The sequence below is a fragment of the Salvia hispanica genome, chromosome 5, assembly GCF_029641045.1.
Source record: "Salvia hispanica isolate PSC_SH4W2 chromosome 5, Shi_PSC_v1, whole genome shotgun sequence".
Classification (NCBI taxonomy): Eukaryota; Viridiplantae; Streptophyta; class Magnoliopsida; order Lamiales; family Lamiaceae; genus Salvia; species Salvia hispanica.
Window position 1 is genome coordinate 45,099,458 of NC_142696.1, and position 16,795 is coordinate 45,116,252.

General features: G+C 34.6%; 2 protein-coding genes and 2 pseudogenes across 2 annotated transcripts; 3 read left to right on the forward strand and 1 right to left on the reverse strand.

Moving 5' to 3' along the window:
- The first annotated feature begins 1,247 nt into the window (after window positions 1-1,247).
- LOC125187445 (germin-like protein subfamily T member 1 pseudogene) lies at window positions 1,248-2,038 on the forward strand (annotated as a pseudogene).
- A 340-nt stretch (window positions 2,039-2,378) lies between these two features.
- On the forward strand, window positions 2,379-3,313 carry LOC125187446 (germin-like protein subfamily T member 1). The gene has a single exon (XM_048084041.2). The coding sequence runs from the start codon at window positions 2,488-2,490 to the stop codon at window positions 3,142-3,144; it is 657 nt and encodes a 218-aa protein (XP_047939998.1). The 5' UTR covers window positions 2,379-2,487; the 3' UTR covers window positions 3,145-3,313.
- Window positions 3,314-5,323: 2,010 nt separating this feature from the next.
- Window positions 5,324-6,190, reverse strand: LOC125187307 (small ribosomal subunit protein eS27y-like). Its single transcript, XM_048083871.1, has 4 exons — window positions 6,059-6,190; window positions 5,847-5,948; window positions 5,719-5,747; window positions 5,324-5,637 (listed from the first exon to the last, which is right to left on the reverse strand). Exons 1-4 carry the CDS (start codon window positions 6,059-6,061, stop codon window positions 5,511-5,513), a joined length of 261 nt encoding a protein of 86 aa, XP_047939828.1. The 5' UTR covers window positions 6,062-6,190; the 3' UTR covers window positions 5,324-5,510.
- Window positions 6,191-12,632: 6,442 nt separating this feature from the next.
- Window positions 12,633-14,643, forward strand: LOC125188206 (AAA-ATPase ASD, mitochondrial pseudogene; annotated as a pseudogene).
- The last annotated feature ends 2,152 nt before the right edge of the window (window positions 14,644-16,795 follow it).

A 16,795-nucleotide genomic window follows, 5' to 3' on the forward strand; every position in this document is an offset into this window, starting at 1 on the left:
GCATAATTAAAATTTATATCCTTAAATAGGTGTATTTAGTAAACAAATTAATGTAGGGGTAATAAAGTACATATACAATATATAAATTTAATTAAAAATATAATATAATATATACTTACCATTTTAAGCATTATGGCTTGGAGACATTATGTCTCCAAAACATTTTCCTTTTTAATATAGTTAAGAAATTTTATAAATATACCACTAGAATTTCAAAAAGTATTTCCATTGTTGGTATTTCAATTAAAATTATGGGATACAAATGGAAGCGTATTAGAAAAGCAATATATTGTGGTTGTTTTTCAAAAGTATTTTATGGTAAGTAACTGTGTCTATATTTTTGTGTTAGAGAAAACAATTTTTTTATAGTGTGAATTATTTTACCATCGAAGTTGTATTTTTTTATGACAATATTCAAATACTACTATTGAAAGTTGAAAATTAAACGAACTTGAGGAAAAGCCTGATGTGAGAGAATTTACTATCACGTAGGAAAAACGTAGTGGAAAAATCTTCAATTTGTGTTAGAATAAGTAAAGGTCAGTGACTGTCTAGACTTGCCAGTCAAGGTCGGAGCCAATATTAATGAACCTGGATGACTTTTATAATCAAATATTAATTACTTTCTTTTAAAAATAGAAATTGCATCTACAGTCACACAATATATTTGTTGCTTACTTTGAATAAAATAAAAACAATTACATATTCCTATTTGATACAATTATATTATTAATTGTAGAATGAAATATAATTGTATAAGGTATCATTTAAAAGGTTTATTTATGAGCTAACAAGTTTAGTTTGTTTAGCTTACGAGCTTCACCAAACAAAGACCAAACAAGTTTTTTTAGATGAGCTCTAAATAGTTTGCGAGATCGAGTGGCTAGGTCCATTTCCTTGGATAGACCCATATTTATGTGTAACTAACAAGATGCAAACGAGTAATAAAAATTTAGTGGTCCAAACATATTATCACGCTGCATGTCCAATTTATTACACATTTTCTCTCTTTTTTGTGATTATGATTGACTGAACAGATCATATAACAATATATATTTAAACCACTGAATTTTTACTCGCTAACAAGAGGAGAAACTGGTAGGCTGGTGATCAATATTTATAACTCTTTACATGCACCATGCAAATTCACCAATCCCAATTATCAAGATTACTCAATACCCAATTAAACTCCAAATTAAAACCAATGGTTCAACTTTCCCATTAATGATAAACCAATCAAACTCTCCACCAATACACAAAAATCACCACCTCAACCATGGCATCCACACTCACTCACAAATCAACCCTAACCCTACTCTTCTCCACACTCCTCCTCACATCACCACTCCCCTCTCTCTCCTCAGATCCTGACCCTTTGCAGGACTTCTGCATTGCCGATCTCCAAGCCCCGGTCTCCATGAACGGCTTCCCGTGCAAACCGGCCTCAAACGTCACCTCAAACGACTTCTTCTTTGACGGCCTGGCCCGGGAGGGAGACACCTACAACTCCAATGGCAGCAGTGTGGTCTATGGCAATGTTCTTGCATTCCCAGCCCTCAACACTCTAGGCATCTCGATGAACAGAGTCGACATAGACCCTGACGGCCTCAACGCGCCCCACTCACACCCCCAGGCCACAGAGGTGGGCATAGTCGTGCAAGGGAAGCTGCTGGTGGGGATGATCTCCACCTCCAACGTGCTCTACTCGAAGAACTTGACCGGAGGGCAGATGTTCGTTGTCCTGAGAGGACTAGTGCATTTTCAGATGAATGTGGGAGAGGAGTCAGCCTTGATCTACACTGCTTTCAACAGCCATCTACCCGGAACTGCTTTCGTTTCTTCGAATCTGTTTGGATCGAGGCCTTCTCTGCCAGACGATGTGTTCATGAAAGCTTTTCAAGTTAACAAGACTGTCATTGATCAAATCAACTCCAAATTTGGTTGAAAACTACCACTTTTTCCTTCCAAGTTTACTTCTGAATTTATGGTAGATGGAAAATAAGATTGTACTATTGTTTTTTTCATGTAATTTTCTTGTGGGAAACAAAATTAATTTGTTAGCAACGACTTGACTTCTGTCAACAAAAAAGCAGTCCATCTTGTCTTAAAATATACTACCAAAATCCTCAACAATAAACCTAACACCCTTACAAATATGCTACTTGTTCTTTCTTAAGCATTATGAAAAGGTAAACTACAATAGTCAAAATCTAAGTTCATTAATTCCACCTTCAAGCTTATACTTTTCCTTGCAGTTGGCTGACAGGGACGGGGAATGCTCTGACTCCGTCCCGTTACAACGACATGCTCACTTAGATAATTGCCATCCTGCAAAATTTTCAATCTATATCCAAGATTCAACCACCTACTGCTATTATACTTCATAAATTTAACATTGGCTTATATTTTCTACTATTGACTTTCATGACATATGGCCTATAAAACAATCGAAATCTCCACCATTAGGCAAAAACATCACATCCTACCATGGCCAAATCACCCCTAATCCTCCTCTTCTCCACACTCCTCCTCCTCTCATCACCACTCCCCTCTTTCTCCTCAGATCCTGATCCACTGCAAGACTTCTGCATTGCTGATCTCCAGTCCCCCATCTCCATAACCGGCTTCCCCTGCAAACCGGCCTCAAACGTGACCTCAAACGACTTCTTCTTCGACGGCCTAGCCAAAGAGGGTGACACCAATAGCCCCTTTGGCAGCAGTGTGTTGCAGGGCAATGTTCTTGCATTTCCAGCACTGAACACTCTAGGACTCTCGATGAACAGAGTCGACATAGCCCCCGGTGGCCTCAATCCTCCCCACTCGCACCCCCGGGCTACAGAGACGGGCGTGGTCATCCAGGGGAAGCTGCTTGTGGGGCTGATCTCCACCTCCAACGTGTTCTACGCGAAGAACTTGACTGCAGGGGAGATGTTTGTGATCCCGAGAGGGCTGGTGCATTTTCAGATGAATATTGGACAGGAGAAAGCACTGATCTTCACTGCTTTCAATAGCCATTTGCCTGGTGCTGTTATTGTCTCTCTGAATCTGTTTGGCTCGCGGCCTTCCGTTCCTACCGATGTCCTGACCAAAGCTTTTCAAGTTGATCAATCTGTTGTTGATCAAATCAAGTCCAAGTTTGGTTGAAAAGTTCCTGTCTTTTTAGTGTTTTTACTTCTGAATAATGATCTTTGGCAGCAACATATTGTTAGATGTAAGATTGTCTTTTTATTTTTGTGTTATTTTGATGTTGTTTGTCTCAGTGTGGAAATATTGAATTAATAAACAAAAAAAAGGCATCATTGTTTCTGAGAAATATGACATGCTGGTTTCATTAAGTCAATGATGAACAATGTTGGCTCATTTTTTATTGGTCTCTGAAACCTAATGCCTCTTGTTAAACAATAGTATTGTTATTGGACTATAAATTTGGGTGAGTCTTGTTAATATAATTCTGCCTAATCTACCTACAAGTTACAACTTTATAATTTGTTAATTGTGATACTGACCTAGTTATAACTATACCTAGCATGGATCTTGACATCATGTTTGTTAAAGTTGACATCTTTGTCTGTATATTATAATTCTAGTAGAGTAATTTATAAGGTTATAAAAAGAAAAGAATGTCACATTGCATATGGTAACTGTCTAAATCATTGGGGGTCGAACATAGGCTATATTTTCTAAATTCCGAGCTTGAGAGATAATCATATTCAGTTTAATCTTCTGAGACAAGGTAATAAAGGATGAAAATAACAGCATGCCTAAATTGTGGCGGTTGAGCTGTACTAGTCTTCTATATGATCTATGTCTTTTGGGAGGCAAAATAGGGTTATTATGATGAAATTTACGGTTACATATATGCATTTGATTATTGAAAACAAATGATCAAAATCCAGCAACATGGAAAGAAGAAAACCAAATGACCATTTCCTCAGTGAAACACTCTTGCTGTCTGCTCATCACCTCACCGCATTCTTCCATAACAACAAACCTGCAGATGGGGCAAGTGTTCTTGAAATGCGGCATCGACAGCCATCTCTCCACGCAGTCCATGTGGAACTCGTGCAGGCAGGGAAGCACCCTCGTGCCGGCCCCGCCCTCCAAGCTCGACAGGCACACTGCGCACTCAGCCGTATCGCTCATGCTAGCTATATTTGGCGCCAAGAAAAGAGTGAGCGTGTGAGAGATGAAATTCTTCAATCCCATTGAAGGAAAAAAAAAGATAGAGTAGAAGAATATATGTGATTCATTAACACATTGAGTATTAAGTAGAGTTGGAGCATTTTGTTTTTATGGGAGTGAGTGAATTATATATTGCATTGCTAGTAAAGGGTCGATTTTGTGGTTAAGGGCGTTATTTGCGTGGTGGGGAAGTGAGAAGGTTGTTGAAAATTGAGAGTGTTCAACACTAATTGGTTGCACCTACAAATGAGGGAGGCTCAAAGCTGGTGTTGCCTTTCTACGGTATTCCCTTATAAATATAGCTTCAATTTGGTCATTTGTTTAGGCTCATCCAGTCTTGACACACTAAATGTGATGTGATATTCACTTAATTTTAATTTTGTACTAGTACTACTACTAGTATTCTCCAATAATCTCACTACTTTGTTGGACAATTGTTATATATGCATGTGACTTTGACACTGCATCTTCAAACAATTGATTCTTGTTGCAACGGAAAGCCGTTGCTTAATGGAATAACAATTTTAAGACCTGCTTTCGTTTTCAGACAGGCATACACCAACTCTCTTGATTGAATATCAATTGGAAACGTCTGAGGATTTATATATGAGCTGAATTGTACTATGAGACAGGCATTTTATCTGATGATTGTATGACGAATTTATATATAAGCTGAATTATGTAAATCATGAATTACCTGAGTATGTATAAATTTGATTATGATTCCAATAATCAAAGAGACAGACAGATTAAGAACATAATCTTAACAATTCAATAACAAATTAGGCTTATTTATAACGTTACACAAACAGATCAACGAAAAATTTCAGATATACTACAATTAATATACACAGATAAAACCAAAAACGACCATGTCCAAACCCACAACGAAGCAGCATGCAAGTTCAAAGCACGAACAAGCTATTAAATGACAGATGAATTCCACTAACCAAGCATTATGAAAAAAAAAAACCACTCTTTAATATTGGATCCATATATACCATGAAGAAAAATCATAACATTAGTGTTTGCACTATGAAAGCATGTCATTTAGATGTATCAAAACAAAACTTGAAGACAAGAAACATTATCAGCAAGTAAATACTATGTGTGAGGAACAAGCATGAGCTTAAAAAAATGATAAGAGAAAAACTGGTCAATTATAATATAACATAATAATTCAGAGCTAGGATAACAAAAGGGTTACTTCTTGAGAAACTCAAGAAGTATTAACAACAGCATTACATTTTAAAAAAAAAGTGAAAACAAGCAACCAAAAAACTCTGGACTCACATTCATTAAAGAATGTGAAAGGGAGTGTATGCTCTTTAATCGCCCTTTTTCCGGAAGGAGCATCCCTCGGTGAGGCGGGCACGGCCACCGGTTGGTTGGCACAGCACTGTCTGGCAGTTTCCACACACAACAACGGTTTGGGAATGGCTGAAAACAGTGGTTCTGCAAATACATACACATTTAAATACATAACATGAATTTTAAATTTAACAGTTCTATTTTTAAAAATCTAACAAAACTTACATGTTGAAGCAACCCTGACACTTGACATCCTACAAAAATAAAACATTTCCAATTAAAAACATTAACTTGAAATTGAAAATAAAAAATAGGAACCGAATAAGCGAAAACAAAAGGTGTATGATTAGTACCATGAAGAATGAGTTTGGGGATTGCACGAGGCGCTTGAGCTTGTGCTTCCTCTTCTCGAGCTCAGCCGGTGGGTTGAGCAAATCGACATCATTAGATAGAACCTATGAACAAGCAGCAAAATTTGGTTAATTTGAAAACAGAACAATCAATTAACGATTTTTTGGTCAAATCATCGAAATGAAATAGAGTAATTCGCAATCGGAGGCCGTACCATATTTGCTGTAGGAAGAGAGCGCGGCGTGAGAACTGGAGAGAGCTTCGCACAGCTGCGGAGAGTTATAGCAATGAGCAAATCTAGGTTTTCAATCACGGGTTTATATAGTAATGGGCTGATTTTATTTGGGCTTTCTGTGTTGGGCCGAGTTAAGTAACTAATTTTGGGCAACAATTCGTATTGATGGCAAAAATCAAACCACGAGCAACTGTAGTATATTACAGGATTTCTATTTATATTTATAGGACAGATTTGAATATTTGATTTTTTGGGTTGACGTAACACTGCACAAGCCCAAGAATAAAGGCATGGGCCATGGAAAAAAATCATTATTGGCATTTGGCATACAAAAAATTAACTTGCACAGAAAGAGGTTTTTATGTGGAGATTCAGGAAATGTAACTATGAAGCTATCTCCACTATATACAGACTACTATAAACTTTTTTACCCTAATGCGACAAAAGAAAGTATATATACGAAAGGAGAAATGTTTTAGATCCATAATGTCTCTAAGCCATAATGTTCTAAGCCATAATATCATAATGAGGTTAAAATAATCATTTCAAATTGTTTTAGATTTTTATTCAAATTTATGTTTTATGTATATAAAATGTTTATTAGTATTATAGTAGAATCACTTGATTATGGAAAGTTACTCAAATCTAGTCATATATAAATCTCTATTCCATCTTTCTGTCGGAAATTTCTCCTTCCTCTATATCTCTCTTCTTTCTTGCCATTTACAGAATTCTCCATGAACTCATGTCTCCATATTTACGATTATTGCTTTTATTCATTTAAGAGAAAAGATGAGAAATAATTCAATATTAATTTAAAGTGTAAATTTGAACAAAACAAATTTATATGAAAAAAGAAAATAATTACTATAAAATCAAGAGAAGGGAGAGATAACACTTCAAAAAATTTGAAACTTAGAAAGAAAGCGTGTAAAGAATTGTCCGATATATAATTTTGAAAAAAAGTACAAATAGAAATATAAACAAAGCAATGAGTGAAAATATAGAAAATGGAAACAACCTGTATAATTTGGAATAAAGAGAAATATTAAATAAACAAATTTTATTATATTAAAATTTCAATAGCTATTTGTTAATAAAATAATTTGATTTGAATAAAATTTATTATTTTAATATACTTTTAGATATCAAGTTTAATTGTATTTCATGATTTTTGAGTAACAATGTAGATTACACGAGGAGATACAATACTTAATCATCATTAATTTATTGAATGATACAACAAAGAAATTAAGTATAAATATAATTAGTCGTTTTCATATCTTTACAAATTTTAATATTTATTTTATAATACTTCCTTTGTCCCATAATAAGAGTTAAACTTTGTCATTTTGGTTCCGTCCCACAATAAGAGTCACACTTTATTTTTATCCTAAATTATAAATAGGTCTCACATTCCACTAACTCACTTCATTCACATTTTATTTTAAAGTTAATATAAAATTGGTCTCATATTCCACTAACTTTTCAAACTCACTATTCTTTACATTTTTAAAAACTCGTTTCACAATAAGAGTGACTACTGTGGGACAGAGGGATAAAATAATTTTATGTTATGCAAATGAGTGAATGACTATTACCATTTCATTGAATGTGAACACTAAAAAAATTAAGTGTACGTACACACAATCATTTTCGTGTCTTAAAAATTCAATAATTATAATACAAATAAAAAAAATTGATATGAATGTCTATTATCATTTTAATTTACTTTTACTTATTAGATATCAAGTATTTTTTTTATAACTTAAAAATTTCAGTAATTATTTAATAAAAAATAATAATATAAAATTTAGTGACTATGCAAATATATACTACTATTATAATTTTAATATATTTCTAATAATTCATTAACTAAATAATTAGATCCAAATGGTCATTACTATTGGATGATAACATTAAAATATTAAGTATATATACATGTAGTTAATTTTATAACTTAAAATTTGAATAGTTATTTTATAATAATAAAATAATATGATATGAAAGACTATTACCCATTCGCTAAATGAAAAAATAAGAAATTAAAGCATATTCATATAATAGTTTTTTACTGCTTAAAATTTAAAGATTATTTGATAATAAAATAATTTGATGCGAATAGCTATTACTATTCCGTTGGATGACAGTAGTATATATATACATGTAATCATTTTTACACTTTAGATATTTAACAATTATTTAATACTACTAGTAAAATTATTTGATGTGGATGACTATTATTCTTTTGCTGAATGATATCAATAAGAAATTAAGTGTTTATACATATACTACTCCCTCAGATGTTATTTGCACTTTTCTATTTAAGTCGTAAACTTGAGATTAATTTTTTGATGTAATTAAATTAGTATTTAAGTGTACTAAGAAATTTTTTAACAAAAGAACACTTAATTACTTATAATATATTAATTAAATATCATAATTCTTACTTAAGTATAAATAGTGTAAGTAGTTTGGAACAAGCCAAAACAGAAATTTGTGAATAACATAAGACGGAGGAAATATATCTTTACAATAGAATTTTATCAATTATTTAATAATAAAATAATTTGATGTGAAGGACTATTAAATAAGTAAATGTTTAATATTAATAAAATAAATAGATGTGAATTACTACTAGTGAGTAAAATTTAAAAGTGATTAAATAATAAATTAATTATAATAACTATGATTGTTTTGTTCGATAATAACACTAAAAATTTAAATATATTTATATAATCATTTTTATAATTTAAGGTAAGCCAATTCAGATTTTTTTTTATGTTACACAAATTTGAAGAAAGTTAATAAATGACTTAATTATAATTTCCCAAAGTTATTGAAAGCTACTATATTAATTAAGATAGTTAATTTGCTTTTATTTGACTTTCCTTTCATAATTAATTAAACGGTTATACTATATAACTATTTATTTAATTTCCTTTTATTTGAAATAAGGGTGTATTAGTCCATATATAAATTATTTTTATGACAAGAAAACATAAGGACATTATGGCATGGAGACATTATGTCTCTAAATCACTACTCGAAAAGAGAAATGTTTTAAGAAACGCAATGTAAAATGGGTTGAAAAAGTTGGTAAAATATGAGTCTTAATTTTGTAATAAAATGTTAATGAAAATGAGTTAGTACAATGTGAGATATACTACCAAAAGTGGTAAAATTGAAGTAAGAAATTAATATGGGGACGGATCAAAATAGAAAATTGAGACACATATTAGAGGACGGAGAGTAGGTTTAGGGTTTAATTTGGGGCCTTTAGTAACTCACTAATTGCAACTAGGGATGTCAATTCAACCCGAAACCCGTGGGCCGACCCGAACAGCCCGGTAAAATGAGCGGGTTAGGGCTGTAATTTAATTACCCGAATACAAAACGGGCTAAACGGGTTGGCCCGAATGGGTTGGCGGGTTAAACGGGTTGGCCCGAACGGGTTGCGGGTCGGCCCGATGGGTTGCGAATTTTAATTATAAAATATTAAGTTTTAAGAGTTCTTTATATTTTAATATCCTCAATCTTCATTCTACACAATTATTAATTAGTCTTTTTCAATCTTCATTCTACACTTTTTCACTCGATCCCACAATATCAGCTTTCAAGTTCCACCTCAACTCATTATTGCACCGTCTCATGTCTTACCACCACCATAGCCAATCAAGACAAAATTAAGAACTAACCCATCAAAATCTCAATATATTTATCATTTTAATAATGATTCTTGTAAGATATGATTTTTTATTTTCATAAAGAATTAGTTACGAACAATGTCATAATAATGACACGAACACAAGCTTTAATTTATGTTGTAGTTGATCGAGATGAAAGGTTTCTTTTCAAGTATTATTGAAGAAAAATATAAAAATTTGAAGATTTTATATGATTCCAAACTAAAAATAAAAAAAGTATCTAAAATTTAAAATCATTTTATAGAAGAAAATTTTGATACAAGAGATTATTTTCGAAAGCTTTTAGGCCCGAATAGTCCGATGGGTTAGCCAAAACCCGGCGGATTAGGGTTAGGGTTGAAAATTTATGACCCAAAAAATCCATAACCCGAACGGCCCGCACCCAAATAGCCCGGCGACCTGAGTGGGCTGGCCCGAACCCGAACGGGTTAGACCGATTGACATCCCTAATTGCAACAATTATGTCTTTCACAAGAAAATGCAATTTCAGTGGAAAAATGTTGCACGCAAGTTATGTGAGAATTATAGAATTAAGTGAAGAAAGAACAAAAGTAGAAAAAAAATAAAATAGAAGATCTATTAAAGTAAAAAGAGAGTGATTGTATATATTTTGTCAAAAAAAAATCACACATTCCAAAAAAAACATAACTCCATATCACTGTAAATTCAAAGCAACAGAGCTGTGAAAGGGGTAAATTCTTGTACTACTATTTGTTATCACTGTAAATTCCAAAACAACAAAATTGAGAAGGGGGTAAATTTTTCGTACTACTACTATATTTGTGTGCAACTTGATCACTATAAAATCCGAAACAAAAAGTTGAATGGAACAATCATAAAAAAAAATAAAAAAAATAAAAAAAATAAAAAAAAATTGGAGTATGACGTAGTAGCGCATTTGGTACTGTAGCAGTCTTGGAGTGAAAACTTTGTAAAGACACACACGCAACTCCAATAAAACAGAAGTCAATAAAGGCATTTGATGTAAAGTCGGTGTAATATCCAAACAAAAGTCCCACGCACTTTCTTGTCCTAATTGGGCTGTCCACATCAACCTTGTAATTGATGTTACAAAGCTCAATGACTATTGTACAACCACTAAACCTCACATGTTCGAAGAATTTAATGTTAGGATTAGTATGTAATGGAGTAGTACTGATTAAGAAATTTTGCGGGATTCAAATTTTAATCTTATTTGTTGATTTTTATGCTTTTAGTTGATTGTGATTTTACGACCAAACTATAGTTTAGGTGCCACAATGATGTGTACATGGCTTATGCTAACATGGAAAAAGTGTATAAATAGACTAGCATTGACAAAAAGTTTTCCCATTAAAAAACCCTAAAATCCCAACAAGGTGTAAATCAAATCGATTGTACAATCAGAATTAACTGAAAATAAAGTAAACTACATTTATCATTATTTTCTATTCCTTCCGTCCCAATTAATTAGATAACTCATTTTCTTTTTTATTTTACGTGTTTTAGAAAAATGATACCAATATTCTCTCTGTTTCATCTCAAGTGATTGAATGTTTTTTGGCACCAATCATATTTTTCAAACACGTACTATATTAAATGAATCACCTCAATTTATTAACGGGGGAAGAAAAGGTTGAAATAAGTGTTGTGGTGCAAAAGATAGCTAGATAGGTTATGCAAATACAATGACGCAAGACGATTACGCAATATTCTTGATTTGTTTAATCTTAGGTGCACTAAAATATTCACACACTTTATTTTATAACAACCTTAGCTCCCACGAGCCGTCACTTAGGACCAAACTATTTTTCAATTTGTCGAAAGTTTGTAAATTTCTTTGGTCTTTCGACGCTTACAGTCTCACTCTCATTCTCACTCTCGGCCTCGTACACATTGTGATAAATTGGTGTGTCTAATGTATGATTCATACAACCAATTATTAAAAAAATAACTGAGAACACAAAACTATATCAGTTTGCAAATAAAACTATATCCCCAATTTATTTAATTTCTTTTTCTTTTTTTGATTTTTTCCCCTATTTATATCCATTTCTTCAACATTCTTGCACCAATTTCTCCATCTTGCACCAATTTCTCCATTTCTATCCTCTAAATTGTTTCAATATTTTTTCTAGGACTTGTAATTTTCATTTTCTAGGATTTGTAAAAAAAAAATCTAGGATTTGTAATTTTCTTTTTGATTTTAATTGTTCGCCTTTTTTTATTTCACGCGTAAAATAGGTTAAAGTTGTGAATAGTGCAATTTAATAGTTGTGGTCCGAGTTGGGACTTGCAGGGTTAGAGGAGTTGTGGCCTGAGACTCAAATTTAAGGGAATGATGACGTGGAGGGGACTTGGGGCCTGAATTTGGGATGAGGATGGGGATGCTCTAAGTGTATATTAGTACTCTCTCCGTCCCAAGGAAGATGACCCGTTCCTTGGGCGGCACGGGATTTATGCAATTTGATTTTGTGTGTTAGGTTAGGTGGAAAAAATAAAGTAAAAGAGAGGGAATAAAGTAGATAAAAGGATTTTCATTTTCAATAATGAGTCATCTTTGGGGGACAAACTAGAAAGAAAAGTGAGTCATCTTCGTTGGGACGGGGAAATGGTATTTTTTATAGGAGTAGGACGGAGTATATGTTTTAATGAATAGGAAATGAACTTTCAAACTTTATGACTATGGTATGGCTATGCTATTATCTCAACGTAAGCATGTGCAAACTTTAACACCACAAAGTATTTGGACCTAATTTCACTAAAAGACTCATTTCTGCAAAAGAAACCCACCTACCTATTTATTTTAATAAATCAATCGATTTGTGATTGAGTTGTTTGGTAGTGAACTGGAAAAGTAAAAGGTAAATTGGACTAGTGTGACATTCATCTCAAATAAAACCAAATTACACGTATGCCTCATACCTTTAATGCTTATAAAAACACACAACTCTCATTCTCTACAATTCTCATCTTCCCTTTCTCAATCTATCAAACTCAGAAAACAACCTTACCATCCCAAAAATGATACTTCCAGTAAAGAGCATGCCGGAGACGTGGAGCGCGGCCGGGTCCGCCCTCGTCACCTTCATCTTCTTCTGGGACATGTTCCGACGGTACTGCCCGCCGGAGATCCGTCGCTACCTCGAGAAATGCACCGCAAGGCTGTCCGGATTCTTGAATCCAAACATCCAGGTTTCCATCCACGAGTACACTGGAAATCATCTCCGGCCTCATGAGGCCTACAGCATCGTCGATGCATATCTGAGTTCGAATTCCATCGATGCCAAACGGCTCAAGGCTGAGATGGCGAAAGACAACGAGAACAAGCTAATGCTGAGCATGGATGAGTACGAGAAGACAACAGATGTGTTCAATGGAGTCCAGGTGACATGGATCTCCGGGAAGGTCTCGCCTCCTCCACGGACCGGGGGGATTTCCTACTACCCGGAGCCGGAGCGGAGGTTCTACAAGCTCAAATTCCACAAGTGCTACAAGAAGATGATGACGGAGGAGTACCTGGAGCATGTGATCAGAAAAGGGAGAGACATCCAGGCGAGGAACAGGCAGCGGAAGCTCTACACCAACGGCCACAGCAAGTCGTATTGGAGCCATATCGTGTTCGAGCATCCGGCCAAGTTCGCGACTCTGGCAATGGCGCCGGAGAAGAAGGAGGAGATCGTCGATGATCTGCTGACTTTTACAAAGAGTAAAGATTACTATGCAAGAATAGGCAAGGCTTGGAAAAGGGGTTATCTGCTGTATGGCCCTCCTGGAACAGGGAAATCTACAATGATCGCAGCCATGGCTAACTTACTCGACTATGATGTTTATGATCTCGAGCTTACATCGGTGAAGGACAACACGGAGCTCAGGAAGCTTTTGACAGAGACAACAACTAAATCAATAATTGTGATAGAGGATATCGACTGCTCCCTCGACTTGACAGGCCAAAGGAAGAAGAAAGAGGAGAAACCTGCAGAGGAGAAGCCTGAAAAAGTCGAGAAGAAGAGTTCTCGTAAAGAGAAGGAAGAGAGTGGCAGCAAGGTCACTCTGTCTGGTCTGCTCAATTTCATAGACGGCCTGTGGTCTGCCTGTGCAGGGGAGAGATTAATAGTATTTACAACAAACTATGTGGATAAGCTCGACCCAGCTCTTACTAGAAGGGGCCGAATGGACAAACATATCGAGCTATCTTACTGCAAATATGAAGGATTTAAAGTGCTCGCTAAGAATTACCTTGAACTTGATGGACATCCATTGTTCCAATCCATCGAAGAGCTGATCCAGGAGGTCGAGATAACACCAGCTGATGTTGCTGAAAATCTCATGCCAAAATCTGCAAAAGAAGGGCCGGAGCAATGCCTGCAAAATCTCATATGCATTCTTAAGGAAACAAAGAACAGAAAATGCAGAGAAGATAAAGATGCAGAGACTAATGACGATGCAGAGACCATCGAGGATGCAGCTGCTGTACTAGACACACATGCTATGTAATCAGTGTGTAATAGTAAACTGGTTAAGAGAACAAGTAGAGACACCAATGACTCATAATTCGCCTGAGACAGTAATTATCTCGACACTCAGCATGATGACATCCCAGTTTCAAGAAGCTTCATGCTAGCATGGATGTTAATCATAGAAATGTAACACTGAGCCAAGGAGTCAAATAAAAAGCGAATTCGTTTGTTGCAAATATTAGTTAAGATATTGTACAACATCTCATCAGAGGAGTAAGAACTCCCAACAGAGTTTCCCATCCATGTCACATCCTGCTTTTTTCTTTCTTAGATGTAAAACATACTGTAGAACTGACTTAATCTACACCATCTTCTCAGCAAGAAACTACCACTTCTAGACAGTTCATGTTTCATGAGAGGATCTACTCCATCAAAATGTTTGGGAGATTGCTTGTTCTTCCTGGTAAGGATTATAAGAAGAAAAAAAGGTGTAGTATTTCCAAAATTAAATATAAGGAGAAGTAACGTTACAAGTAGTTCATAGAAATTCTGGGTGCTAAGATCCTCACTTGGTGAACTTTATAGCTTCATCTATTGAGCGATCATAATCGTCTGCAAAAAATGTAAAAGAATAATATCAATTTGCCTAGTATGCTGGATTCTTAGCGATAAGTTACCCTAATGGCTATTAAAACCCCCCGCGTTCATTAAGTTTCTGCGGAACTAATTTATCAACTTCATGCTAGCACAATTTTTGTCTATCAGCAGCAAGAAACAGAGTAGTATCATTTTTTATCAACATACAAGCTGTATACACTTATTGGGTAAGGGGGGAGCATTAGAGAAATTTGACAAGTGTCATGACTCATAAAATTTATCATTCCAGAGAAACTTTCAAGAAAATAATCCAAAAGCATAACACAAGGGAGAAAATCTACTAAGAGAGCTATATGGCATGTACCGAAAGTATAAGTCACAGGTTTTTCATCACGGAGAGAGCGTCCGGCAGCAATGGCATCCATGCCATCATGTTAACAAGCAAAAGTGCTTGTCTATGTTGCTTCTTTAACAGTTTCTCCTTCCTCTGCATGAGGATACATCTTAGAACCAATCACAAAATACAATAACTGCTTAAAGGTAATAAGATGTTCTCTTCAAGAAAAGGTATAATTCGCTTAACAGAGGACAATGACCAAAATAAAAGAAAATGCATGGAAAATCATCTTAAATAAAGAACAATTTACCACCTTGTGGACCTTCTTAATTTCAGGAAGCCTGTAATTTTTCAATTTAAGTGATTGCATAAGAAGAGCAAGAAAAACAATACAGAAGCATGCATGTAAGACATTGGCACCTCCTTAGTAGAGCTGAACCATCAATACCAGCTATTTTCACAGAGAACAAAATTTAATCCATCATTCTAGGGGACTGTAATTTACCAATATGAGACCCCATAAGAATTACCGCCTAGACTTTCTTTGCGAAATGTTGAGAGCTGAACACCATGTTTTAATGAATAATGAGTCACTTATATAGTTCCATACATCATCTTGCTCCGAAGACAACCGCAGCTAATTTAGCACAAGTAGTATTAACTATCTACTAATTTTTATAAAATTGAAATGGGATGAAAAGAACAAAATGCAGAATAATATTCCGAAAAACCAAAGCCTGGAAATCTATGTAATATGTTGCATAGATAAAAAGAACTCTGACAAAACTATTACTACAACAATAAACTAAATGCCAAAAAAGCTATAATTTCAAGATAGAATATATGACTCGAGATAGAAAGAGCTGAGCTTTCTTTTTGTTCATAAGCATTAAGCAACATACCACTCAGCTCATTAATGGGAGATTCTTATCTACGATGCCTTTCTAAATATTCAAGAAAAATTTAGAACCCTCCCTCCCGACATTGACATCCTCTTAATATGATATTGAACAAGTTTTTCTTCATTTCCCCAGGTTGAAATGAGAACAAAATTGTATCGATTCCAGCAACTCAACATATGGTAGGGAGGTGCTTTTGCAAAACCACAGCATGGAAGATAAAAAATACAACTAGTAACAAGTTCAAAAAAGTGAAACTCACTTACTGCGAAAATATATTAGAACAAAAATAGTCCAAAAGAGTAATAATACATTAGCACCATATCATAACAGCATAGGATCCGGATGCGGGATTGTTTTAAGTTTTAAAACACTACAATAACTCAAGATTACTACATAGACTCCTAGGACAAAATGTAGTGGGGCAAAGTTTATTTATTGAAACTGAGACTAGCTATCACAAAGAGAACAATTACGATATTAATACCTCAACCCGAATATCACATAATGCCTTTAGATTAAACACTCGATCCCAGGATCAAGTGTATTGTACGCCTCAACTCTTTTTTAACATGTAAAACATGCGTCTCTGGAACACAAGTACAAAAAAACTTTGGACTGTGTTGAGCTATGAATCTACTCACCCGTGTGATGCAACTCTAGGTAGATCTCCTTCTGCAACCTGCAGTAGAGAACCACACTAGGCAAATCCAACATTACTCTGAGAAAGATTTGAG

Coding starts and splice junctions, on each gene's coding strand:
- LOC125187446 (XM_048084041.2), top strand. CDS start 2,488: ATGGCCAAATCACCCCTAATCCTCCTCTTCTCCACACTCCTCCTCCTC.
- LOC125187307 (XM_048083871.1), bottom strand. Junction 5,748..5,846: donor CCCCAAACTCATTCTTCATG/GTACTAATCATA, acceptor TTATTTTTGTAG/GATGTCAAGTGTCAGGGTTG. Junction 5,638..5,718: donor TGTCAGGGTTGCTTCAACAT/GTAAGTTTTGTT, acceptor ATGTATTTGCAG/AACCACTGTTTTCAGCCATT.